The sequence below is a fragment of the Purpureocillium lilacinum genome (genome assembly GCF_023168085.1).
Source record: "Purpureocillium lilacinum CBS 284.36 DNA, scaffold_2, whole genome shotgun sequence".
NCBI classification, from domain to species: domain Eukaryota; kingdom Fungi; phylum Ascomycota; class Sordariomycetes; order Hypocreales; family Ophiocordycipitaceae; genus Purpureocillium; species Purpureocillium lilacinum.
Genome location: NW_027072112.1, coordinates 2,802,454 through 2,827,097, shown reverse-complemented (window position 1 = coordinate 2,827,097; position 24,644 = coordinate 2,802,454). Strand labels below are relative to the sequence as shown.

Below are 24,644 nucleotides of genomic sequence, written 5' to 3'. Positions count from 1 at the left end.
CTCTGCTGTTCCAAATGTACCATTGCGCCGTTCCGCATGCAAATGCATCCCATTCCTTCATTACTCGTGAGCCCGAACCCCAACCCGCCGAAGGTAATCACGCCACGTAGCGGTACATGGACGGCGCGCCCTCCTCGTCCGGCCGCTCCAGGTACTCTCGAACTATGAGGTCCTCGATGCGCTTCTTGATCAGTGACACTTCCGGTTTGAATCGAGACGAGAGCTGGCTGAGGACCTCGCTCACGAGGTTTGCGTGGCTGAGCTCCTTTCGGGACCTGTTTGTAGAGTTTGTCAGCGATAATTCAAGGAGACAGTGTAGGGCAGCAACGTACTTCATAATTCTCACAACGGCTGCGTCGATGACGTGAGCCCTCGTCTGGTTGTTCTTCTCCTCCGTCGTTTTCCTCTCCTGCAAGTCTTCGACCTTGGACACCGCGTTGATGATGGGCGCCTTGATTCTGACAGTCTTGCTCACAAAAGACGCGTTGAATGAGAACTTGTCGCTTGCCTTGACCGACCGGCTGGCCGGGTCTTTGAGCAACACGCGCGACTTTGGTGCCACCGCAATCGCCGTCAGAGTCTTCATCAGGTCCTGAGTCGAGATCCCGGTCTTGTCTTGGATCTCCTCAAAGGATAAGCTCTGGTTATCTTCCAGCTCGTTGAAGAGCAACAGCACCACCATGCCAAAGGTTGGGACGTTGATTTCGTAGCGGCGCTCTCGTGCCAACGGCCCAGACTTTCCGGGTATGGCAGGGAAGGTGCATCTGACGTCGGCGCTGCCCGTAGAACCGATCCAAGTTAGTTTCCGGCCGTTGCGGTTTGAGAGGTAGAACTGCTCGAAGCTGGCCTGCACCCGCTTCAGGTCAGGCGGGTAGTTGCACGACACACGGGAGCCCTCCCCGATGGCTGCGCTGCGTCCCATGATCTCCTGAGGCCAGTAGTTCGTCGTTAGAACGTTGACGTTCAAGTCGATGGTCTTGTCGCCGCCGCCGACGTTGTTCATGTGCTCGCGGTACGTCGCTGTGAGCTCTGACGACGTGACGAGATCTCGGAACATGCCTTCAAACTTGGTTGTGAACTGCTGACCCATCTCTTGCTTCATGCGAAAAATAATCTGCTTCTCGACATCATGGCTCTCAGACTTGCCGTGTAACAGCCTGCGGGCGAGATGACGCTGGTAATACGTCTGGAAAAGGTCTTTGTCCAGTAGATAGCGGATGAGGATGATGGCCTTTTCCAGCACTGCGTCGACTTCAGCCTCTGTCTTGCCCCGGATTCCCCTTTTCAGGTTATCGTCGATGAACAACGAGACATACTCGGACGCTCGGTTGAACATGTTGATGAAGTCGGAGAAGCTCTTGCTCAGTGATGTTTGCATCACGAGGTCGTCCTGGAAGCACTGTCTCAGTATGGTGTCGAACTTGTCCTTGAGTTTGAGAACGTCGTCCACCCATTTGATTGCCGCGGCCGTTTGTTGTGCTGCAGGGTTGAGTACCCTGGTCTTTTCGCCGTCGCCTCCGTCCTCTCCCTCGCCGGCTTGAGCTGTAGAAAAGTCGGTGTTCCGTAGGGACTGCTCAATGTCCAGACCGAGCTCGACGATCCTCTTCTGCAGGGTTTCCCTGAGCGCAGTCTTCTTCTCGTCGATCCTAGAAATGAGCTTGTACAGGATAGCCATATTCTCAAGCTTGTCGTTGTCAACCATCCATCTCAATCCGCTGCCCTCCATGGTGAGGAATTCCTGCAGGTGCTCTCGGATGAGCGCCTGATCGATGACGGCCAGGACGTGGGGCAGCGACTCCAGCTCAACGGTAGTCCCGCATCGGTCAACCTCCTCGTTCAGACGCTGCTGCGTATGCCTCAGCCACGTGCTCGCATCGGCGTCTCTCAGCAGACGCTGGCACTCTTCCGTATAGAACTTTTCGCTGTTCGCCAAGAATCGGGGTTGAAAGACCGTCAAGTAGAGCGTCTGGCTCTCGCTCTCGTCTTCGGTTTCGTACAGGCAGGAAAACATCCGACTGCAGCTGCGTATGAGGTTTCTATCGATGATGTCACCCTCCCGCTCCATGTTGATTTGGTCAAGCATGACAGAGATGACAATATCAATGACAAGCTGGCTGGTGTTTTCGTTGAGACAGGAGCGCAGGATATGATCCCGGAAGAGCCCTATGGTTGTTGCGAAGATGGGGACGCGGCTGGCATCTTGCTGAGTGTATCCTCGGTCGAGGTACATGAGGATGTCTGCAGTCATGTTCATGGACATGTTGTGATCTTCCCAGGTATCTCGGACTCCCTTGAGGAACTTTTCGCCCGTCTGTCGCCTCTCGTTGGCGGAGCTCGATGACTGGCCCATCCCGATACTGATGAGGCTCTTGGTCACGAGGACCTCGATCTTGGGGATGACTCGCTCGGCGAACCATTGCTCTTCAAACTGCTTGACGCGATCGTAGAGCTCCTCGCCCTTTTTCTTCAGCACGATCTTGTACGCAGCTCGGTAGAGCTCCTCGAACGATAAACGGCCGCAGCACTTGTTGTGTATATCTCGGAGGGCCTCCTGAAGCATGCGCCAGCATTCGTCGAAGTCGCTACTGTCACCGTTGGACTGCAGGAGAGGAAGAACGTCAGCAGGGCCGCTCTGTCTTGACTAAGAGAGGGGGGGGGGGGGAAAACTCCATACGCGTACGAAGCGACGGGGCGGTCGGATACGGCCACCGCGAGCGCCCGAGCCCCCTCTTCCAGAAATCATGTTGCGCTGACGGCCGTGTGGCCTTGTCCGGTGAGCGTCGCGCCGTGGGGAAGTCGTGGATCGTGAAGTTGGCAGTCGAGAACGATGCGACGGAGGCAGCGGCAACCAGGGCCAGGGACCAAGTCCGTGCGAGACACCGAACGAACAGAAATGTTAGCCCGGACGAAGCGCTGACTCAGTGTGCTTCCTGGCCCATCGCAGGAGTTTTGCCGGGGTGGAAGCCTTGCGCAGCGTCGGCAGACCGTTTGCTAGTTGAGCGCTCGTATAGAGGTTCGAGTCAACGAGGGGCAACTTTCCGCAGGTGCCCACACCCGTCCACCTAGGTCGCGCCGGCCCGCGTCCCCTGCCGAAGGCGCTGAAGGGGGTCTTATCGATAAGGCTAGTTGGGCCGCCAGATGGCGACAAAAATAAAGCATGCAATTCCTCAACTACACGTTTTCCGCGACGCAATGCAGGCAGCAATATTCATTAGATGCGTGAGAATATAATTTGAGAGACGAAAAGCGTTGCTTTTATTTCAAGGGGCCCTTTTTTGGGGAGCAAGACCCATGTCTGAAGTAAATTACTGGTGTGACGTTGATGTGCTGAAGCGCACTGCACCTCTCTTTATAGGAGGGCAGCTGCCTCTCACCTCTCACCTTGCCCACGTGATGGAGACACTGGGTGCAGTCACGTGACTTGGTCCCTCCGCTGCCAGTGTTTTTCCGACGTACAATTTCGAGAGGCTACCACTCGAGGCTACAGACAGCAGCTCCGCCAGGCACGCAGCTGGAGAAGCCTCAAGCGACAGAGGTCATAACCCCAGCAACTTGCACCACCACACACCCGCATACAAACCCTCAACACTTCAAGTCGCCAAGATGAAGCTCGTCAGGTAAGCATCTCGCAGCCGCGATGTCCGCGCAGCTCCGCCTGCAATGCCCGCGCCCCCTCCTCGCGAAGCCTGAGCTTCTCTGACGTCGCGCGACCAGATTCTTGATGAAGTGCGCCAACGAGACGGTGACAATCGAGCTCAAGAATGGTACCTTTCCTGTCCCGCCTGATCCCCGACCTTGATCGACCGCTCGCGCGGCCGGCAACGAGGGTCGCGTCGCTCGCATACTGACCCTTGCCCGCCTACAGGCACCATCGTCCACGGCACGATCGCAAGCGTCACGCCCCAGATGAACACGGCTCTCCGCACCGTCAAGATGACGCCCAAGGGCGGCAGCCCCGTCTCGCTCGACACCATGAACATCCGCGGCTCGACGATCCGCTACTTCATCCTCCCCGACTCCCTCCCCCTCGACACGCTGCTCGTAGACGACGCGCCCAAGCCCAAGAACAAGGCCCGCAAGGAGACGGACCGAGGACGTGGCCGCGGCAGAGGAGGCGGCAGAGGGCGCGGTCGCGGTCGTGGCCGTGGCCGGGGCTAAGGCAAACGGGGGACGCGGGCGATTGAGCAATACTTTGGCTGGACCTGCGGCGCAGCTCCGGCGGCGGCAGTGCGGGCGGCCTCTTGCGCGCAGGAAGGCGGATTTCCCGACGAATCGCATATAGAGACGGCGCGGTGGTTGTCACGACGATATCGCAAGGCGACGGGTTTGGCGTTTTTGGACGTTTGGTCACTCAAAACTGGAATCGATTCTACACGCGATGCTGGCACTTTGCTTGGAGGACACAAACGGGGGGCGAGCCAATACGTGGCTCCTGAATACAGACTCCGCATGCCCAGCAACACACTATTTTCTCCTTTATCTCGCCTTGTGCATGTCATGATGTACCTGTAGTATCTCGCCATATTCGTATGACTTGAAGCTTCTCCCAGCCGGCGGTCTTGCCGCTCGATCCCACCGTCAGCGCTCTCCATTCCGGGCCAAACGCCTCTATCCTTTTCTTGACCTCGTTCGGCTTGTTCTGCGCGCAGAGAAGAATGTACGCACAGCCTCTCGGGGAGAGTATCTGCGGCAAGCGCTCAATCAGCCGGTCCGTCGTCTCCATGCCGTCCATCCCGCCCGCGTACGACAGCGACAGCAGGTACGAATCGTCGTCAAACGAGGGCGTCTGCCCGGGCGCCGGCACCGCATCCGCCCAGTCCTCCGGACGCGCAGGCATCTCCGGCGTCGGCACGTACGGCGGGTTAAAGACGAGCACGTCGACGCACCCGTCGCGCCACGGCGCCGCGAGGTCCCCCATGCAGGAGCCCAGGTAGACGCCGTGGGTGGCCGGGTTGTCGGCCTGCGCCCTGCGGGCCGTCGCGACCGTCGCGCGGCACGCGTAGGCGTTCATGTCGACGCCGGCGGTGAGCACGCGGCGGGTGCCGAAGAGCGTCTCGGCGTGGGCGTGCACGAAGGCGAGGACGACGCCCGAGCCGGTGCCGAGCTCGACGACTAGGGGCGTCGTGTGCGAGAACTCGTCCCGCAGGAAGGCGCGCTCTGAGTCGGACGAGAGGGTGTCTAGCAGAAGGAAGGAATCTTCTGCGGGCTCGTAGACCCGTTCATAGGGGACGTGTGATGTGTCGGGCGTTGGCAGCATGGTGCTTGCGCGATGTCTGGTCGTGGTGTGTCTGGGGCGGGCAGTGGTGGATGAGTTTTCCGGCGAAAGCCCCTCGCGGGGAGACACGATTCAGTCCTCGCCCGACGCGCTTCTTGTTTTGATATAAATAAAATCACCCAGGAGTGAGACCAAGTGCTTCCGAATTGTCGTGTCGTGTTGATGAGCGCTGTGTGAAGTGTGTGAAATTTGGTAGTGAAGCGTTGGTGTTGAGGGGCTGGATGAGGATCCAGTCTCCATACAAACGCCCAGTAGTCTTCACCTTCAATACATCACCACGATCCCCCATCATCAACCCAAACCACCATCTCCCCAAATAAGTTCCTAACCCTCATTCCTTACAGCACGACACACCCATTGGAGAATCGTATATCAACGCCCCAATCATCCTCGTCCGGACCACACCCAAGCTTGAATCCCCACCCCATGCGTCCGACCATCCGCACAACGTTCTGGTCATAGGCCACCACGACTTCGGCGCCCAACATCGGCTGCGTCGCGCTACATCGCGGACACGGTCGCGTTTTGGTTTTGTGCAGCCGGGGCGTCTCCTTGGTTGATCCGTCGCCGATGTTGGGGCATGTGGCGAAGCCCATCCCCGGGCCGCAGGGTTCAGTTATCGTGGCCCATGTGTGCTTGCAGCCCTTGTGCTGGAAGAAGGTGACGGTGCACATTGAGTATCGTAGGTCGGTATAGACGCTCGATTGACTTGTGCTGGTGTGCTGTTTGCACACACTGCCCGTGCTTTGGGCAGAATCTCGGTCGTGGGAAGGGTAGCGGTGACTTTGGAGCTGTGCGGTGATTCAGTGTAGAATGGTTTGTAGTTGGAAGCTGCGGCAGTTGCCCGGCGGCAAGCCTGAACAAAGTGTCACTGGTTTTCTTATATTCGGCACGTGGGCATTCAGACAAAACACAGGAGTTAAGGTGGCAACAGACAAGCGGCTGATTAGCCACATATATCCCATTGTATGGCAACTCCGATACAAATCCGACAAGGGCACCAGACAACGCCATGCTTCATATCATGAAATCACGTCTGTCCCCGGTACGCCGATTCTGTTGTGAATCCGTCCCCCTCCTTGAGCGTACTGCTCTCTCCCATCTCATCGGGCGACTCGTCATCCAGAGCCTCCTCTTCCTCTGGGAGCAGTCTTGCCAGCATAATCTCCATGCGTCGCATGGACTTTTCCATGGAAGCCACTCTACCCGCCATGCCTTCATAATCCTCGCTGCCCTCGGTAAAGGAACCTCGCAGCTTAGTGGCCAGCCCCGGAAACATCGAGTCCCTACGCGAGGGCTTCCGTGGGACCTGCGTCTGCGCCGACGTCTCACTGGTGAATTGTCGTCGGATGAGGTGATGCGTGAGGTCGTCGTCCACGGCAATGTCGTTGTGCACATCGTCTGGCGGCGGCACCTGGAACACTGCGCGGAGGTACCGATGAGCCGACAGCTGCCACTTGCGCCAGAACCACTTCCGTGCCCGAGGATAGACAGTCTCGGTCTTGGAGCCCGCTCCCCAGAAAAAGCGCCGCTCTGCCATGGCGATAATGAGCAGCAAGGGGAGATTCACCAGCCGCACCATGGCGACGTGGATCTTATGGAACCACCGCGGGCTGACTACAAATTTGAGCGGGAGCAGAAAGAACACAGCCAACAGATTGAACGGCGGCTGGTAGGCAAAGACGGCATCGGCCTTGACCCCTTCGAGCGTCAACACTGCCCGGCGGAACTGGATCTCGGCCGTTGCGTTGCTGGAAATGTTGCTAAACGTATTGGACAGCATCGAAACGAGGATCGTGAGGAAGAGAGTGTTGCCGAGAAAGGCGAATGCCACCATGAGACTCGGTCCCAGAAGCCAGTGGAACTCTGTCTGAATAATATGTCAGTAGAGCCCTATGAGACAGGCCGATATAGCTTACCGATCGCTGAATTCCCGTGCCGTCCAGACCAAACCAGATGTATATCATCCACTTTGATATTGTTCTGAAAGTGTCAGCGAGCAGTCGGCCTGGCGAACAGGCGTGAACTTACACAAGAGGATGTGCCCCTTCTCCCAGCCACAGCAAAGACAACAAGAATCCAAAAAAGCACCACGCAGACAGCGCTGTAAGGAGCATGAAGTCTGCCATCATCGACCTGAGCGCGAGGAATACCAGGTTGTCAGAAAGGAGGTTGAACGCCAGCCGGGGCACCAGGACAGGCGCAGCCAAAGCCAGGACGTCAAAAGCCTGCTCCGCCGGCCCAATTTCACCAACCCGGAGGCCGTGCATGCGCAGCAACAAGTATACGAGGTAGATGAATATGAAAGCCACGTCGAGAAACGACCACAAGTTTTGCGTGTACACGCCCCTGGATGCTTGTTAGTGATGATGAAAAGGGCCCCAACGCGAGACCGGGATCTCTTACCATCCATGGGCGAGGATTGTGGCAAATTGATCGAGGCCCCATCCGAAGGCGTATATGGCAAAGGCCGCCTCCAGGACGGTGAAACGGTCCTTACTCCTGGCGAGCATGATCCCGACATACAGGGCAAGCAGGATGGCGAACTGGATCGCCTCGAGAATGCTGCGCGTGCGGGGTACGATTAGTCGATATTGGTTCAAAAGTGGCGACTCGCGAGGGTCGTATATGGATATCGGCTTCAACTTGTAGTGGTCAGGGATAATGTCCCAATACGTCGACGGCGTGTAGATGATGCGTCCTTCGTAGATGGCTGTGACCACTCGTTGGCATGTTGTCGAGCTCAGAAAGTGCTTGCTCTCCGTCAGGATGGCCACCTCGAGCGCGGGCAGCGTGCGCTGGTAGGTCCACGATGTGTGCGCCTCGGCCTCCTCGCGAATGTGTGGAGGTGCATTCTGGAAGGGCTCGAAGCCGGCGACGAGAATGTGCGCCAGGAGAAGGAGCCCGTCCGTGCCGTCATAGTCCTCGCCGAAGCGTCGGAGGATGCGCGTTGCGATGAGCTCACAGAGGGTGGCGCGGGTCCAGTTGACGTTTTGCCGATTACTCGAATGGGCTTCCTCCACCAGAAACTGAGCGCGGTTCACGAGCAGGCAGTAGACTGAGCAAGATGGTCAGGATTCACGCATACGGTTAGTCCGAGAGCAGGGGAAGCGCACTGATGGAAATGTCATCAAGCTCGTAGAACTGATCCACCAGGGGCCTCACAACGGTGACGTTGATCCTCACATCCCTCAGCTGCTCGAGGCTCAGGTAGTCCTCGACCACGCTCGTGATGTCGCGCCGTATGCGATGGATGTTTGTATACACAGGCAAGTGGCTGTGCGGGTTGGTCATGCAGCTGTAGACTCTATCTCCGTCGTCGCCATGGTCGGTGTACAGGCGGCTCAGCAGCGGTCGCCTTTCCTCGGCGGGCGGCGGCAGGGTGATGCGGCGCCGCCGGGTGTCTGCCGCCATGCGGACGCGTCGCGCCGGTCAGGGATGAGAATGAGAGCAGGCTTGGGAGTCGTTGACGGCGAATTATGGCCCTTCAGGCCGTGGAGCGCAGAGTTTTCGACGCAGGTCTGCAGATGCTGCAAGTTGAGAGGTGGCGGAGGTCGAGATTGGTTGGTGACGGGGATGAAACGAAAGTTGAGTCTCGTCAAAGGTCGGCGGTGAGTGTGACAGCAGAAAGCAGACAGGAAGACACAGCCCTGGAGTGGCACGTTGGCGTCATGGCAGCAGGGGTTTCAGATTCTCGGGACTGGAGACGGCAAGTTACCTCATTGGCGCCCCCACAGGCAGGCGCCCAGAACGCCCACGAGGCCTGGTGCCAGCAGCGGTCGCCCAGCGCATGCGCGCTGTAACTTTAAGCTCAGTGGAGAGCTCCACCTGGGCACTGTTCCAAACTTCCAACCTAAGGTCCAGTCCCATCCGTGGATCTGTCGGGTCCTTCAGGCCGCCATCATCAGTCGGTGGTCGGCCTCCACTCCAGTCGGCACCCGCTCCGATGCCGAGGATGCCGGCTTCACGCCGGACAGCCGACGGATGCTCGCTTTCCAACTGATTTCAGCATTGTAATGGTTCGACCAGATTGACAACAAATTCTAAATTTTTACACAGGGCCTCTAGGTAGATTCGCAATCGAAGACATTCAGGCTGTCACTTCAGGGAGAACCTAGGAATCGCCGTCCCCAGCTCGGTTCAAGGCTGAAATACTGCCCGTCGAATTCACTGCCACAGAGTCCCCCTTGCAAGACAGCCCCCTTCTCTTCGCCCCTTCGCCCGCGTTCTACAGCCGCGGCCCGTCGCCCTTGGCTTCCTGCGCGAGCTGCCACGCGAACTCGGCCAGCGGCCGCCACGTCTTGGTGTACTGCTGGGCCTTGGCGCTGCTCGCCTGCCGCCGGGCATATCGCGCGGCGATGCCCTGGCACACCCCCGACAGCTTGAACACGTTGAACGCCATTCCCCAGTTCAGCTCGCTTGTCGGGTCGTAGCCCGAGATGGCAGAGTACCATCCGAGGATCTGGTCCACCGTCGGGAGACCGGGCGTGCGGCCCGGCAGGAAGCCCAACGCCGATTCCGGCGCCGCGCCCTCATGTCGCACCGTGAAGTACTGCATCAGGAGGTTGCACACGTCAGAAAGGGGGTGCCCGACCGTGGACATTTCCCAGCTAGATTGTCACTGTCAGCATTCTGGTAGCTAGAGAAAGCGTCTCGCAAGGGCGGGAATCGCGAAGGGAACAGTGTGCGACAACGTACTCGAGGATGCCAATGACGCGCGGTTCCGTCTTGTGGAACACGAGGTTATCGATCTTGTAGTCGCCGTGTACCAGCGTGGCCCGGTCCTTGGGCTGCAGCTTCTCGTTCATGAAGAAGCCCACCAATTCCTCAAAGTGAGGCATCCGGCCAACCTGCTCGTCTGTGTCCACGTCGCGCACCACCTCCTGGTGGGCGGAGATGGTGCTCCACGTCTGGGTCTGGCGGCTGTAGAAGCCCGCTGGCTTGCCAAACCTCTCGAGCCCGACGGAGCGGTAGTCAACGGCGTGGAAGCGCGCCAGCGTCTCCACGGCCGCACGCCACATCTGCGTGCGCTCCGCCGGCGTCACGTCCGGAAGCGTAAAGTCCTCGATGATCCTGCCGTCAAGGAACTCCATGATGTAGAAAGGCGTTCCGATGATGGTCTCATCTTCGCACAGGCAGTAGGTCTTGGGGACCGCCACGTCCGTCTTCTCGAGCGCGTGCATGATACGATACTCGCGCTCGACCTTGTGAGCCGTCTTGGAAAGCAGCTTCCCCGGCGGCTTCTTGCGCATGACAAACTTTTGCCCGTCGGCGCCTGTGACCTGGTACGTTGGGTTCGACTGCCCGAACCCAAACTGTTTGCGCGTAGCAGTGGTGAGCGGAACTGGCCGGCGCCCTCGAGTCGGCTCAGAGATCTCACCTGTTTCAGCTCAATTGGCGTCTTGATTTGCGGGACATTTTCGGCGACGAACTTGCTGAACGCCGCCTCGTCGATGGGCTGCCGTACAACGCCCGCCATGATGATGATGATGGCGGTAGTGCTGGTCGATGATGCCGAAGACGCTCGATGCTTGCACCCAAGGCTGTGTGTGTCTGCACCGGTCGCGTGACGAAGAGCAGGCGGCCAATTGAACGCAGCCTTGCACGTCTCTCGGCCGTTTGAATGGGTTATCAAACAGCTGGTATCTCGCAGCAACACAGGGCCTGGCGCAGAAACTCGATGGGGACGTCCAGAAGCCGTTCAACGTGACGTATCACGGAATAGAGGAGGTCCCCTCTGGTTGATGTATGTTGGTTCAAGGAGCCCCCGGCAAGCCGAGGTCCAGCGAGTGGCGCCTCGGGACCGGCTGGGGCCTGGGGTCGCCCCCACCTGCACCCAGACCCAGATTTGGCCGGTCCTAACTCAACCCGATGGAGATGGAGGCGGCCCAGGCGGCTTGCGAGAATCCGGGCCGACCAACCACAAATGTCTGTCGGGTCAAACAAGGCAATGCCGGCCCGCGTGCTTCATCGCCAGGGCGAGGCTTTTTGCTCGGAGGGGGGTCGGCGACCAAAGCCCGAGTCATTTTACGGCACGGCTTCAATCCACTCGGCCTGGGCGAGCAAGGTGTGTATGATATCATTCAAAAATACTAAGGTAGGTAATGACCTTGAGAGGTAAACGCAGGCAGAAGACATTCTCCCGTGTGATATCCGGCGACGGACAGCCTTCCCCTGATCTATATCCATTCCTCAAAAGTTGAGCAAGTCGTCCAAGCGTCCCAACATAGTCTTCCCTCATCTGAGAGGCATGTAACTAGATGGGTACTTTGTTTTCCCTTTGGGGGTTTTCTGTAGCCATTTATCAACCTTTTTTTTTGTATGTTGCTGGTTGTTTTCTTCTGCCTGGTCAACACCCCTGCCTCGATCTTCGCAAGTCACACTACCCCGGCGACCTGCCGCTGGGGAATGCTCAGCACAAAACCATGGATCGGGCTCGGAATGGCAGAGCTAAAATAAGGTGGCAAGAACGCGGAAGCGAAAGTAAATTGAAGCGATAAAAAGGGAAGCGGGGTATCCATCGTGTCGAATCATCCATGCATTCTGTCCGTCCAGTTGTCCTGTAGCCCCACGCGTCGAGCGACGCGCAGGTTTTGCTGTTGCCAGTCCGATTGTGTATTAGAAAAAACAGCTTGGGAAAAAAGAGCTCCCGGCGTGGCGGACCTCGCAGCTCGCCGCGGTCGGCGGGCACGCGGAACACTCCCCCGGAAGAGAAAATCGAAACAGACCCTATACCGTGGACACCTCCCCCAACCCCGACACCTCGCCCGACACGATATTGGAACCAAAAGTAGACACAATGGAGAGAGGCCGGTCGCCCCCTTCTGCCGTCATAAGTCATCGTGAGCTCGCGGCCCTGCCGACCACCGTAGGTACGAGGAAGCTGGGACGAGCTTTGGTCCCTCAACCGTCGTCTTCGCCGGCGTCGTCGGGGCTATTGGTGCTTGTCTTCGACTTCTTATTAGGGGACCCAGACCCGGCTACAGACTTGCGCTTCGTACCTGCAGAGTCCGTGGATTTGGCAGCAGCCGCATCTCCGCCCTCCGACTTGGCAGCGTCGTCGCCGCCTTTAGCGTCTCGCTCCATCGCTGCCACTTCCTCAGCCGTCAGGAAGCGGCCGCCAGGCCCGCGAGGCCGGCGCATGGCGTGGTTATGGCGCGACTCATGCAGGTACGGCTTGCGGCCCTTGGATGTCAGCCGCAGCTGCTCTTCCAGGCGTTGCCGCGCGACGCGCCGCTTCAGGATGCGATGGAACTGCTTCGCGTTGACATATAGCGGCGACTCTTCCGCGCCGCCGGAGGGCATCTCAGGAGATTGCGGGTGCGGCATGCCCGCGCCCGGGGGCATCTGCGGTGGTGCCACCCCGGGACGCGGAGCGCCGTGGCCCATCATCCCGGGGCCTGTCGGTACGCCGGGACTTGTGACTTGGCTCATTCGCCGCCCTGGTATTTGAGACATGCTGTTCATCCGAGGAGACTGGCGGTTGTCCTTCTTAGAGCCGTCGGCCATCCTCGGTGAGGTCTGGGGCATGTTTGGGTCCGAGTGCATGTAGGGGTAGTTCGAGCCAGACGCGGCGGCCGTTGCAGCCATTGCCGCTGCCTGGATTCCGGGCATGCCGTATGGAACCTGCTGCATGCCCTGTTGGGGCACGCCATATTGAGGTTGATACATGGCGTGTTCTGGATGTGGACTGAACTGGATCGTCGTCAAAGGTATTCGTCTGCGTCTTCTTGCCAGGAGTGGAGCTCTAGGGCCAGAAGGGATTGTGCGGCGTGTAGATTGCCGTTTTGGTTGGTGAGAGGTGCAAGACCGGCGGTCGCGCCCGCGTTTGCGTAACCCGAATGTCTTCTTGCGGGACCACGAATATGGTGCCCTCCGTCAACGCGACAACGCGACGGTGCTGAAGGTATCGCGAAAGCGTCGCGCGTCTATGTGGGGTCCTCGATGTTATTCGTTCACCGCGACCTCAGGGTCCAGGTCCACGAATGAGGTCAATCGTGGGATAGTGGAAGCAGCCAAGGAAACGCAGCGGGAGCGGATAACGAATAACCGTTTGGCACAGGCCCTCTAGCGAATGCTGGGGTTTAAAACGCACAAAGGGCTTGGGTATGGTTGGGCACGCGGGTTGGGAGACTGTCGGTCCCTGTCGGTTTGGGCTAAGCGGCGGCGACTGCGCGGAGAGCTGTAAGGGCACCCAATCTGTCGGGAAACCGTGGATGAGCTGGCAGATGGTGGTGGGATGTGGCCTCCCAGGGTCGGCCAAGCTGGCTGCACGCTGATGTCGAGGCTGCGGGGTGCCGGCGAGATCGGTGGTCCGGCCGTGGAGGAATGGAGAACCACGTGAGATCCGACCCGGGCGCGAATCGACTGTGCGACGACGACGGGAAGAAGCGAGCGAGACAAAGCAATGCGCTTGTTCCCACGGCGGCCTCTAGATGGAGAGCTTGGGAGATCTATCCAACCAAAAGCGTTAGCTCAGCTGTATATAGGGCAGTCGGGCGGCGCAGCGACACGACGGGAAGGCCAGGGCTCTGCGGACGGTGGACGGGGCTGGCGGCGCCTGGAGCCACACTCGCGATGCGTTGGCAGGCCCATGCATGACGGAAACATGCACAAACCAGGCCCACCATGCCATCAATCGCGGCACCCGGGCTACAGGCTCGGCAAGCTCGAGGTGCAGGCAACCAGGGGAGGGGGCCTCCAAGAGAGCAGCACAGACTCCATGCAAGTCCCTTTGTTCTCGCCTTCGCTCCATACGGCCCGCGAAGAAGACGAGAGGCAAGAGCAAGGCCATGCGCTGGGGCAACGGCGCGCTAGAACCGCGGCTGCGTGCTGTGCATGATGACTGAAGACCCGTCCGAGGAGGAGCTCATGGGTGGTGCCCGCGAGGACGAGCAAGAAAATGGTGTCGGGCGCGTGCATGAGGGAGGGTGTGAATCAGGCAGGTCGCTACCTCTAAATGCGCCAATTCGGCGACGTGGAGGGTGGAAAAGGAACTTGACAAGGCAAGTGATGCAAAGGCCGGGATGGAATGATTCAGCACTTGCCGACGCGACGAAGGACGAGCTGCAGCGCAAGTGGCAGAGCAGAGAGCAACGTTTCCGTATAAGTGCTCGAGGTGGTGGCGGGTGCTGAGCAGGCCATCGGACGCGGGTGCCGCTTGGACATTGCGCTCGCAGCACCTGGGAGGGTACCTCGCAAGCGCCCAACTCGAGGTGAGCGAGACAAAAGGTGGGGAGGGGCAAGTCCCAGGCCTGCGCGCTCGGGGCACGTCTGAACGAGACGACGTCAAGCACCCGGCTATCCCGTGGTTCATTCATGCAGCGGCGGCTGGGCCAGGGACAAGCGACGCGGAGGAAGGGGTATGTATCGAAGGATATTGCCAAGTGGCTGGAGTCTTCAGCGTACGTACCTTTGGCGTGCAACCAAGCAGGTGTCGGAACGGCGGGCGGGAGCTCGGAGCTTATGCGGCGACCGTTTGGGGGCGACGTCAGGGCGCGACGATGCGCTCAAGGGCCTCTGATTGACGGCACGAGCAGAGGCAGGACTGAATGCCGCAGGCGCGTGCTGTCACCTGACGGGGAGCACGGCCAATGGACGAGGTGATGGAGAGGCTGGCGACGATGATAGGCCTCTGTGGTGAGAGGTAGAGGCTTGCGATGGCAGCGTCAAATGGCGACGCGCGAAATACGGGTGCTGATTTGCTGGGGGGGGGGGGGGGGGGGGGGGTCCGGCCTTTTGGGTGGCCAAGAGTCGCGGAGCTCCAGCAGAGAGCTTGCCGGTAGCTCAGGGAAGCTACCCAACGTTTGCTGCTGGATGCCGGGGGGAATTCCGTCGGTGCCGGGCGTCCGAGGGCGGGCGGGGCAGTGATGGAAAGCCGTGCGACGAGCCTGGTCTTTTTTGCAGAGCTTCCGCGGGATGCGAAAGACGAAAGCAAGGTGGCACGGACGAGCTGGGTAGCTGAGGCGCGACGATGCGATGCGCGTGGATGCAGGCAGGCAGTCAGTCCAGCTGTTGCTGATGGGGCGCGGCCCTGTGTGCTGGGTGCTGGTGCCGGTGGTGCAAAGAGCCGGCGATGTTAGCCGGGCGCGGTGCAGCGCGGTGCGGCGCGGCGCGGTGCGGTGCGTTGCGGTGCGGTGGTGCTGCAGGCTGATGCCGATGCGGGACGCGACGATGGCTCGCTCGTCGTTTCTTGCGGATCCGCGAGGGCACAGACAGACAGGCGCGGGTGTCGGCGGGATGGGCTGGCAGGCGGCTCAAGCTCTCTCTGGCCTGGCTTTCCTGTCGCTGGGCGCTTCTTCGCGGCTCCGGCTGGCGCGTGCGCGACGAGGCGATGCGAGGGCTGATGCGAAGCTGGTGCTTGCTGGCTTGCTGGCTGGCTGGTGCTTTTTGCGGGCGAGCGGACCGAGCTCGACGGCGGGCGAGGCGAGGCGCTGTGAATGGCTGGCTGGCTAGCAGCTTGCGCGCCCGGGGCAGCTCGAGCTTGTCTCTTGTGTTTTTTGGGCGAATCTGGAGGCGCGCACGCACGCGACGGAGGCCCTACTTTTCTGCTGCTTGCTTGATTCCTTTCGATCAAGTCTCAGCGTTTGAGTGGAGGAACGGACGAGCTGGATTGATTGGCCGTTGGGAGGAGAAGGGAGAAACTCGAATCGAACCGGCCGCAGCGAGGGACGAGGGAAATGCGAGGATGTGATTTGATTTGAGGGGCGGGGACGCTGAGTCTTTTAACAGCTGTGACTGGCTGATTCAGCCCCTCCGGTGGGGCCGCCGCGGTGGCTGGCGACGCGCCTCGATGATGATTTGCTGGGAGATGACGTGATGCACGGACCATCCAAGGATGCGTCTCTCGACCAAGAAGGAGCTACAGCCATTTGTTGGGGCGGGTACTTGCCCTCTAGCGCAGACGTTGGCGCAACGGCCGCGTACCGTCGCGCGTACAGGTACCCGCACGAGTACCTCTGCCCGACCAGCACAGTGCTGTACCGGTTCGGGGGCGGCGTGGAGCTGCCTGCCACGCAAAGGCCGGCCAGCAGGGCATTCATGGGCCCATGGACTGGCTGGCTGGCTGGGCTGGCTGGCCGGGCGGCTGTCCGTCAAGTCTGCATCATCCTGGGCCTGGCTCGGCGCCGACCTGCACGCGCCGATGGCCCTGTCTCACCCGCGTCTCTCACACGCTGCCCTGCCCTGCTTGGTGCCAGCGGCCCTGTTGTTTCTCATCGTCACCTCTCACTGCTCACCATCCTCCCGTCGTCACCAGAGCAATTCTCCTCTCGTCTTCGTCACACCAGCACCAGGTCGTGGTCATCCGCAGATATAATATCGGCTCGTCGGAGCGCCCCAGACCGCGGCGCCGGCGATGGCATGAAGACCTGCCGTCCGTCTCACGGGAAGCGTTCGTATTTCCCGTACCCCCTCCATCCCCCCCCCCCCGGTGCCCAACCCCCATTCCCCTCGGGGACCGCCTCGCAAAATCCCTCTGCCGTTGCTCTCAGCCCCCAATATTATGTCTCTTCAGCGGCCGCCGCGCTTCTCCGCCCCACGTCGCGAGTTCCGAGCGTGGCGTGACGACATGCGCGCTGCGCCGGCTCGCCTTCGAGTACTCACGCACCATCAGCATCGCCGCGACAGTCGCGGAGTCTTGGTCGGTTTTCCCTGCTCCGTTCCTCTCGCCCTGCTCCACACACCTCCTCGACCGATCGCCCGCGCCTCAAGGTGGTGGTGGCGTGTGATTGTGTGCTGGCAAAGTTGGCACCAACGCGCAGTGAGTGCCCAACATGAGGAGAGCCCGACTTACACATGGTGTGTCCAACAACAGGCTCTCCCCTCTGTGCCCAAGATGTTGCGACTTTTGTCCAGTTCCCAAGTGAAGTGAAACTGGAGCCCACACTCGCCGAGAGTCTGTAGTCAGCACCTCCTCATGCTCCTCGGGTCGTATGTAAACCGCTATATTTAGCCGGGCTTGTGGTTCCCCTCCCCGTCACCCTCCCCTCCGGAGATGCTTGGTGCGGTCGTATGACGAAGGGATCAAAGAGTGCCCGCGAGGTGCGAGACAGCCCAGGTATGGGTCGAGCAGCGACATGATCTCCTGCCGCCTGGCGGCGCCAGCATCGTGCTGCCTCGTCCTGCGAGACGTCCACACACGGGCGAGAGCTTCGCGGGCGGAGCAACCTTGAGCGCCCTCGAGCCAAGCATGAGGCGGTGACAGTGTCAGGAGTCAAAGATGTCCCAGGAATTGGACGACAGGCCTCCCCCGTCTGCTCCGACACCGACACATCAATGGCGCAGTGCAGGAGAGCCCACTTGCTGCGGCGCTGACGAAACACTGCTTTCAGCGAGGTGCGGGTCAGCACGTGATGTAGCGAGGTTCAAGCTCGGTACCAGCGTCCGCATGGTGGAACTCTGGCCTGCCACGACGAGCCATGGGGACATATGCTCCAATGCCTCCACTAGCTTCGGCGACCTTGTAGCCAAAAGTCGGTGTACGAGCTCCCACGCAGTCTGGCGCGCGATGTTCTTGAACCATTGACGCGCGGGGAGGCTGAAGCAACGTCATGCCCGCTGACCCAGCTTCTGCCTCACTGACGCCTCGATGTCTTACCGGCCAGGGTCCCAGGACTCCAAGATGTGCGTTAGTTGTTTCGTACTTGGTAGAGAAAATGGCACAGCTTGGCGGATTCCTCCTTTTGCACTCCGCAGATGACCTGCACCTCACCCTCCTCTTCCCAGTCGAGCTGCAGCTGTACAGGAACGTTCGATAAACAGCTGGGCCTCTACGACTGACTCCGGAAACCCCGCAGGCAGCAGCAGCTCGCGTGGGACTGAGCCGTTGTGGTTGCTGCGGGCATGGTCGGGCAACCGAGGCGAATCAAGTTGGCCATGTCTGCCCAACGCCACTCGAATGCCGGGAAATCCGTCCTTTTCTGGGCGCCGGATTGGACTTGGGACACTCCTCGAGCTATGGACGACATCCCCTGAGCACTTCAGTGACAGGAGGAAAAGCATTCAGCGCTGTCTGTGCCTTGATTATATTGCTTCAGGGGTGGGAAAGTTGTAACCAGTCTGCCCCGCCAGCGTTGCCAGGAGATCCCTTGTTCGGCCATGTCCAAAGACTCATGGCCCCATCGAAGTTCTTGTCAGAAACTTCATCCGAACATGGCACCCAAGGTCGGAGACCCGGAGGCCTTGGAAATTGAGAGGCAGTCCGCCAAGACTGTCACGGCCAAGTACATCCGGGCAAGCCACTGCCAGTAGCTTCGTTCCAGGTGCAACCCAGAACCTAGCACCGAGCCGCAACTTGGACAGGGTGACAGCCATGCATCACAGCAGGACACGCAATCATCACCACGTACTTCGTACTCAAGTCGGTTTGTTTGCGCGGAGCACTGCAACGCCGTGCCACGGACTTTGGGGATGTCGTATCACCATGTTTGGGCCGGGGGACCAAGAGCTCCCCTCGGCCGTAGCATGAAGTCCCGCCGTCTCCGTCAGTCTTGATAATCTTGGCCCGCATCGCGACGCAATAGCACACAATTATACATGTCGCCATGGAGTAAGAGACGGATCAGGCCCAATGGATGGCTGCTCGTACGGTAGCCCTTCCTCGCGGCTGTCACATCCCAAGCCGTCGACTCCCTGCAAGTGGGCACGGCAATCAGTCGCAACGCCTGGCCGATGTGACCGGGAGCGAATCGAACCGCACGGTGGGAGATTTGGTGCTCCTGTTAGGCTGATGACGGCGGGTACTGCCGCGACGGGCCGTCTTGTCGAGCGCGCGTGTGACACAGTCCGATCCGTCTCTGTGTGATAGGTCTTGAGGTGCCACTGCCTGCCTGTTGGCGGTTGCCATAGGTGCCGTGACGCAAGGACTGCTAATGTCCACGAGCGTGGGTGGCACATCTGCAGCAATATCCCTCCGCGTCGCCCGCTGCCATCTTAAGATTGCATCGCCGTCACTGCCCAGGCCGATATCGCGTTTCCTCTCCGATGTCATCATCATTACGTCTTTCTGATTGCGTTGCCTACCTCCGTACAGGCGCGAAGCAATGTAACTCTCCCAACTGCTTACCATCATGCCGTGCTACTGCTTTTTCGACCGACGCATTACAGGCCGGCACCAGGGTCCTTGACGACACCTCCGGAGACGGGAGTGTGGGTATTGACTGCTCTATTATGTAGAAGGACATTGACATACTCCCCATGTGTATGAAGAGACAGCCATGATGGCCAGCCAACACACGTGTTGATGTGGTCGCAGACTTGATATTTGATCCTTGCAGCGTTTCTCTCGGTCCTCTGTCCCTCTCCAGGCTTGTCTCTTGCCAGAATGTAAACACAACGTGCAGGGGCATCGGTGTTCGCACATTTCGATCATCGTCTTTGGCAAATATGGAGTCGACATGGACGATGACCGCCCCTCAAACATACTAAGCAGCGCCAATGAAGCGTTGTGCTTGGGGTTTGGCGTAAAACCAATCTCTCCCCCACGACAGAGTCATTGTCCGCAATAGGCCCTTGGTCAAGTAAACATTGCAGTCGCAAAACAACCTTTTTTTGTAGCCTCGCTAGGTGTGGCCCGGTCCTTTATCCTGGCGAGCATAGTATGGCGCTCTCGGTCATTCTTGTTTTTGCCGTTGGGCCCAGTGTGCGATCATGTTTCATTTTGGGTAGGTCCGGTCCCAGGCAGCTGAGAGTCATGTCGTGGTTAGAAGTGTATGGGTGGTGAACATTGGTTTCTCGAACATTCCTGAAGGCCTGGATATTGCCTATCAAGCGCATTCTGGAACGCCAACTTCCATCAATGGCTACCAGACCATCGCGCACATGTAGTGAACATTTGGCCAGGCCGTGCGTGCCTCGCCCAAGACTCCTCGTCCCCATTGTTCTAGGGTAGGCTGCATTACTAGAGTCGTCTGCACCCCGGCCGTACTCGCCTCAGGAGCAGTGAAGCCCGTTCAGAGACCAAACGAAAGACAAGGATGAATATGATGAACATAGATACAGATCTGTCAGTGAGACAGCCAAATCCCGAAGCAATGCATGATCGTCAGTCGCGGAAATCCCCAGTGAGTCCAACGCTAGATTCAACCCGACGAAGCGAAGTCCAGTACCGGTCGAGCTATGTCCATGATGAGAAACGTCAAATCCAGCTGACAGAAAGTCGCCTGGGTCCCGATGAAGCCTGACGCATGTCGCAGCTACACGCGCCATGGCTTGCATTGTCGTGGGTGTTGGCTTCACTGCTTGGCCAGTGCCAAGGCCAGGCAGACTTGAGCCTCTCAACAGTACTTGCATCGTTGCAGTGCTCCCAAAAGGTGTCTCGGGCTAATTCTCTTCCCATTGACGAGTTCCGCGGCTAGGGGATCGGATGAGTGAACGTACGCCGTCTCGATAGACTGCGCGTCATTCGCTAGATCCTCAGACTAACAGACGCGGGCATCGCACTCGCGTCCACCCACTTCGTGGCCAAGCCTGAGAGGCGAGTCGTGCGAAATGGAGGGTCGCGGTATCCATTCAGTGGTCCAACATTGGGGGTTGGCATTCGGCAGCGTGGAAAGACTCCTCAAGCGTATGCTGCTGGAGGCTCATGCGTTGGTGCACACATGAACTTGCTTTTCTCACGCAGCACCACAGGAGGTCCATCAGCAGCAGTGGCTTCAGATCATCCGCTCTCAAGTGTGAAGCAATACAAGCGCTAAACCTGCCAGGTTACGTCCAAGGCCGTCCGTTGCTCGCGGAGCCGCATTCACATAGATACCTTGGTGACTGACCGTAGGCTTGGAGACCACCCGAGGGGCAGATGACGGCCTCGAGAGCTTCAGGGTGTTAAGCAACCTTGGTAAATCTTGTCGTGAGACTTGCAGTACGCACCGTTGTTGGTGCGATACCCTCCCAGGAGTTGCAGAACGGGCAGCCCTCCTCTCGCAGGCCAATTGCGCTCTGTGTTTGGTCATCACCGATACTGAAGAGTGCCTGAAGCCAAATGGTATTGGACGGCGGAGGGCCAACTGTCGTGCACGTTGTTCTCGAAGATGATCTAGGCGGACTGAACTCTCATGCGGTTGGTCGATGAGCGCGAGAAGGATCCCGCGCGTGTCGGCGGCGCTTAAACAAGGGGTCTGCATTGGAGCCCCGGCTCACCAACCACCAGCGTCCGGGAATACAGTGGCAAACGACCAGCTTTGCACTCAATTTAGACCGCTGAATGTATGTAACTTCGTTGCCATATCAACCTGTCGTGGGTCAGGCGAGGCCAGTCTTTTGACTGAGAAATGAAGGGGAAGGGGGGCGGGCAAAGGCCTGCTGCTGTTCGCAATGTGCGCTTCCATACCGTCAATAACAAGTATCGACATCCAGTACCTTGGCTACACAAGGGTCACGATGCGGATAGAAGAGGGGAACGGAGCCTTCTGCTTCACGTGCCGCGCGCAAACAAGTAGCGGGCCTCGATGATATGGCCACACACCCGAGTCGGAGTAAACGCCAGCCACAGGCCGAGAAGCAATCGTAAGTAGCGGCGCCACAGTCCGGCTCGGGGCCTGGCAATGGCTAGCTTTCCTTGGTCCTTGAGGACCGGCTGCTGGGTTTGCTGAGCCGCGCGCTTTGCTGAGGCAGATTAAAACAAGAGCCACGACGGATGGCTGCAGCGGGCCGCTGTGTGTGCGCCGTTTGAATTAACGCGAAAGGCTTAAAATAAAGAACGGTCAACTTCATGAACGTGTAAGCGCAGACAACTGATTGGCGGGCAACATCGATGCAGAAGTTTCGCCATATGTTGTCGCGAAGTTCTCGCCAGGCCGCGCTGGTGGTGTTGACGGGGGGGTATTGAGGAGGGGCGCGAGCTCATGGTTGGAGAGGAAGGCACTGACAAAGATAAAGATCAGCCATCGCTCTTACCTCGAGCTCTTCTCCCAGATACAAAGTACAAAGGCAGCAGCCACAGTTGCGACTCGAGCTGGGACCTGATTCTGTCCTCCAATTCCCCTCTCCCCGCAAATACCTTACTCACCCATCCGCTGCCTCTGGAAGGCTTCCAATCGTCGCCTCACCCATTGTCGTATCAACTCCTGGCTTCTGCTGAGCAGCACTGCCTCGTCCGGTTGCACCGACCTCATCCCTTGCCACACACTCTGCACCTAGGCAATCTTCAAGCTCGCTTTTTGCAAGACAAGTCACCACGTCTTTCCGCTCCGGTTGATATTCATCTGCACCACCGGTACCACCACTGCCTCCACAGCTCCCCTGACGACGTCGGCCCCGTCTGGCTGTCATCTTCACGCATTACGTATCACAACTTTCGGACACCCCTACTAGGGATCAAATTTTAGCTAGCATCCGACTTCCTCGACCGCTCGCTTGGACAAGCATCGCGACACAGCCAATCTCCAACCTCCCCCCCCCCCCCCCCCCGGCAGCCAACAGCAGCAACAGCGGGAGCCGCTTGCCAACGACAGAACTAGCTTTCTTCTCTCGAGAAACGCCAAATTCCTCTGCCCAACCAGGACTCCCAGAGAAGGTCTTCGGCCTCGGCGTGGAATCTTCACACACGCGGCCATCGTCACGCACGACATCGTCGTGATCTTGGGGTCCATTTGACAGATTTGGCGCTGGGCTTGAGTCCGATCCCGCCCAATCAGCAGGCCAATTCCAGGTGTTCTTCACCCGTCAGCGGCATCGCCGAATCAGATCTGTCGCGTGCAACTCCAGGGAACCCGGCAGCGCTACGCTTGGCGGCCATCCAGCCCGGCCAAGATCCCATCCGTTGCTGGGCGCTAGCACCAGAGCAAGCGGGAAGCACCACGAGTCAAGTCCTCGATCCTCGGATCCTGACGGTCAGCCCATACGGGCGCAAGCGCGGGGAGCCACAAGACCAACCGAATCGACGGTGCACAGGGAAGAGCCGGCCGAGCGCAAGGCCACCCACACGTCGAGTTGTGCGCTGAAGCTTTCGGTCAACTCGAGATCTTGCTAACCGCTGCGCTGCAAGCCAGCGGAGCCTCTGCAGGCCACCCCTCCCATCCAGCTAGCTGCACACCCTCGCCGGCCTCACCCCTGTCCATCCTCAACCTCTTGGACCTCCGTCGTCACGCTCAACCCTGCACTCTTCCACAAGAACGAGCACGGCGCTTGGTCAATCCCTCGAGACACGCGCGCGCTCCTGTCTTCCCACCCTTGCCCAGGAGCTTGCGGCGTTCGCTCGCCCGTCCACCAGCGCGCCCCGTTCGACGTCAGATCCAGCGTGTCGGCGCATATCCAAGTGCAGGCTCTGTGTTTGCCGCCGGGCGCCCCCAGTCAGCCCTCCAACCAATCTCTCACATTCAACAGTCCTGTGTGCTTCACAGGTATCGTCTGCTCGGTAGCTGTCGACCCTCCGCTGCATCGTAGCGCCCACTCCTGCTACGATTCGTTTCCCACCCCTCTTACCACCAGCGCTCTTCTGCCCTCTTCTCCCTGCCTTGCATTTCTGCCTCTCTGCCTTCCCTCGCTATATTACAGCCAGCCCCCCTCGGTTCTTCCACGATTTAGCTCCGGAAGGGCTTTGTTCCTGGCGTCTTCACTCTTTGCCCACCCTCTGTGCTCTTCATCCACCTCCTCCCCTCCCTCCCCCTTCACAGCTGCGACACTGCAGGATCTTCAGGACCGGGTCGCTTGTTTGCAGGGAAGCGCCGTCGTCGTTGCCATTATGCCCGTCACCAAACCCAAGCTGGAGAAGCTCTCCACGCCGGTCACGGCTACATTTCCATCTGAGATTGCCTCGGCATCGACAGCTACGCCGCTGTCTGCGATCAACTTTCCATGCAAGCCTGACCCAGACTTCATCAAGACGCCGATCAGCCCGCCCTCAGCTTATACCGACTTCCTCACCAAGGCAATGTCTCTCAACTCGCCAATCGTGGCTTCCTCGGGCGAAACAACGCCAGACTCCGCATCTGGGGCCGCTCCTAGCGAGAAGTCTGAGGGCTCGTCCAAGGCAGGCGACTCCTCTCCCAGTTCGACCGCAAGCAGCACCAAGCCGTCTCCGCCAACATCAGCGCCCGTGGTGCCCCCCAGCCCTTACACCTCGTCGGGCCCTATGTCCGCTCCACCGACTGGTGCAGCTTCATTCCCGAGTCTCAAACTACCGCCGAGCCCCGCCATCTCCAACTTCGACTCGCCCCTCAGTGCCAGTACCGTTCGGTCGCCTTTCAGCGCCCGATCAGTGCATTCTGTTTTCGACTGGGAAGCAGCCTTGAAGGCACGATTTGCAGACTCCAAGAAGCACAAATCATCACGCACCAGCGTCCGTCACATTCGCGAGGTGGTAACACGGACCGTCACTTATACGCCGAGGATGGAACCGGCGCCTAGGGGCAAGCGGCGGAAGGTCGAGTGA

General features: G+C 59.2%; 7 protein-coding genes across 7 annotated transcripts; 2 read left to right on the top strand and 5 right to left on the bottom strand.

The window, feature by feature from the left end:
• Positions 1–97: 97 nt before the first annotated feature.
• PLICBS_002631 (cullin-3) lies at positions 98–2,743 on the bottom strand (the record flags this gene model as incomplete). Its single annotated transcript, XM_018322326.1, has 3 exons — positions 98–275; positions 333–2,599; positions 2,681–2,743. The coding sequence occupies 3 exons, from the start codon at positions 2,741–2,743 to the stop codon at positions 98–100; spliced, it is 2,508 nt and encodes an 835-aa protein (XP_018179806.1).
• An 860-nt stretch (positions 2,744–3,603) lies between these two features.
• PLICBS_002630 (mRNA splicing protein smd1) lies at positions 3,604–4,158 on the top strand (the record flags this gene model as incomplete). Its single annotated transcript, XM_018322325.1, has 3 exons — positions 3,604–3,617; positions 3,715–3,764; positions 3,866–4,158. 3 exons carry the CDS (start codon positions 3,604–3,606, stop codon positions 4,156–4,158), a joined length of 357 nt encoding a protein of 118 aa, XP_018179805.1.
• A 337-nt stretch (positions 4,159–4,495) lies between these two features.
• PLICBS_002629 (S-adenosylmethionine-dependent methyltransferase) lies at positions 4,496–5,257 on the bottom strand (the record flags this gene model as incomplete). Its single annotated transcript, XM_018322324.1, has 1 exon — positions 4,496–5,257. The coding sequence occupies one exon, from the start codon at positions 5,255–5,257 to the stop codon at positions 4,496–4,498; it is 762 nt and encodes a 253-aa protein (XP_018179804.1).
• A 1,048-nt stretch (positions 5,258–6,305) lies between these two features.
• On the bottom strand, positions 6,306–8,689 carry PLICBS_002628 (uncharacterized protein; the record flags this gene model as incomplete). The annotated part of the gene is made up of 5 exons (XM_018322323.1): positions 6,306–7,145; positions 7,195–7,258; positions 7,307–7,624; positions 7,682–8,333; positions 8,392–8,689. The coding sequence occupies 5 exons, from the start codon at positions 8,687–8,689 to the stop codon at positions 6,306–6,308; spliced, it is 2,172 nt and encodes a 723-aa protein (XP_018179803.1).
• Positions 8,690–9,503: 814 nt separating this feature from the next.
• On the bottom strand, positions 9,504–10,754 carry PLICBS_002627 (uncharacterized protein; the record flags this gene model as incomplete). Its single annotated transcript, XM_018322322.1, has 3 exons — positions 9,504–9,885; positions 9,974–10,590; positions 10,656–10,754. The coding sequence occupies 3 exons, from the start codon at positions 10,752–10,754 to the stop codon at positions 9,504–9,506; spliced, it is 1,098 nt and encodes a 365-aa protein (XP_018179802.1).
• Positions 10,755–12,178: 1,424 nt separating this feature from the next.
• Positions 12,179–12,946, bottom strand: PLICBS_002626 (transcriptional activator; the record flags this gene model as incomplete). Its single annotated transcript, XM_018322321.1, has 1 exon — positions 12,179–12,946. One exon carries the CDS (start codon positions 12,944–12,946, stop codon positions 12,179–12,181), a length of 768 nt encoding a protein of 255 aa, XP_018179801.1.
• An 11,008-nt stretch (positions 12,947–23,954) lies between these two features.
• PLICBS_002625 (uncharacterized protein) lies at positions 23,955–24,644 on the top strand (the record flags this gene model as incomplete). Its single annotated transcript, XM_018322320.1, has 1 exon — positions 23,955–24,644. One exon carries the CDS (start codon positions 23,955–23,957, stop codon positions 24,642–24,644), a length of 690 nt encoding a protein of 229 aa, XP_018179800.1.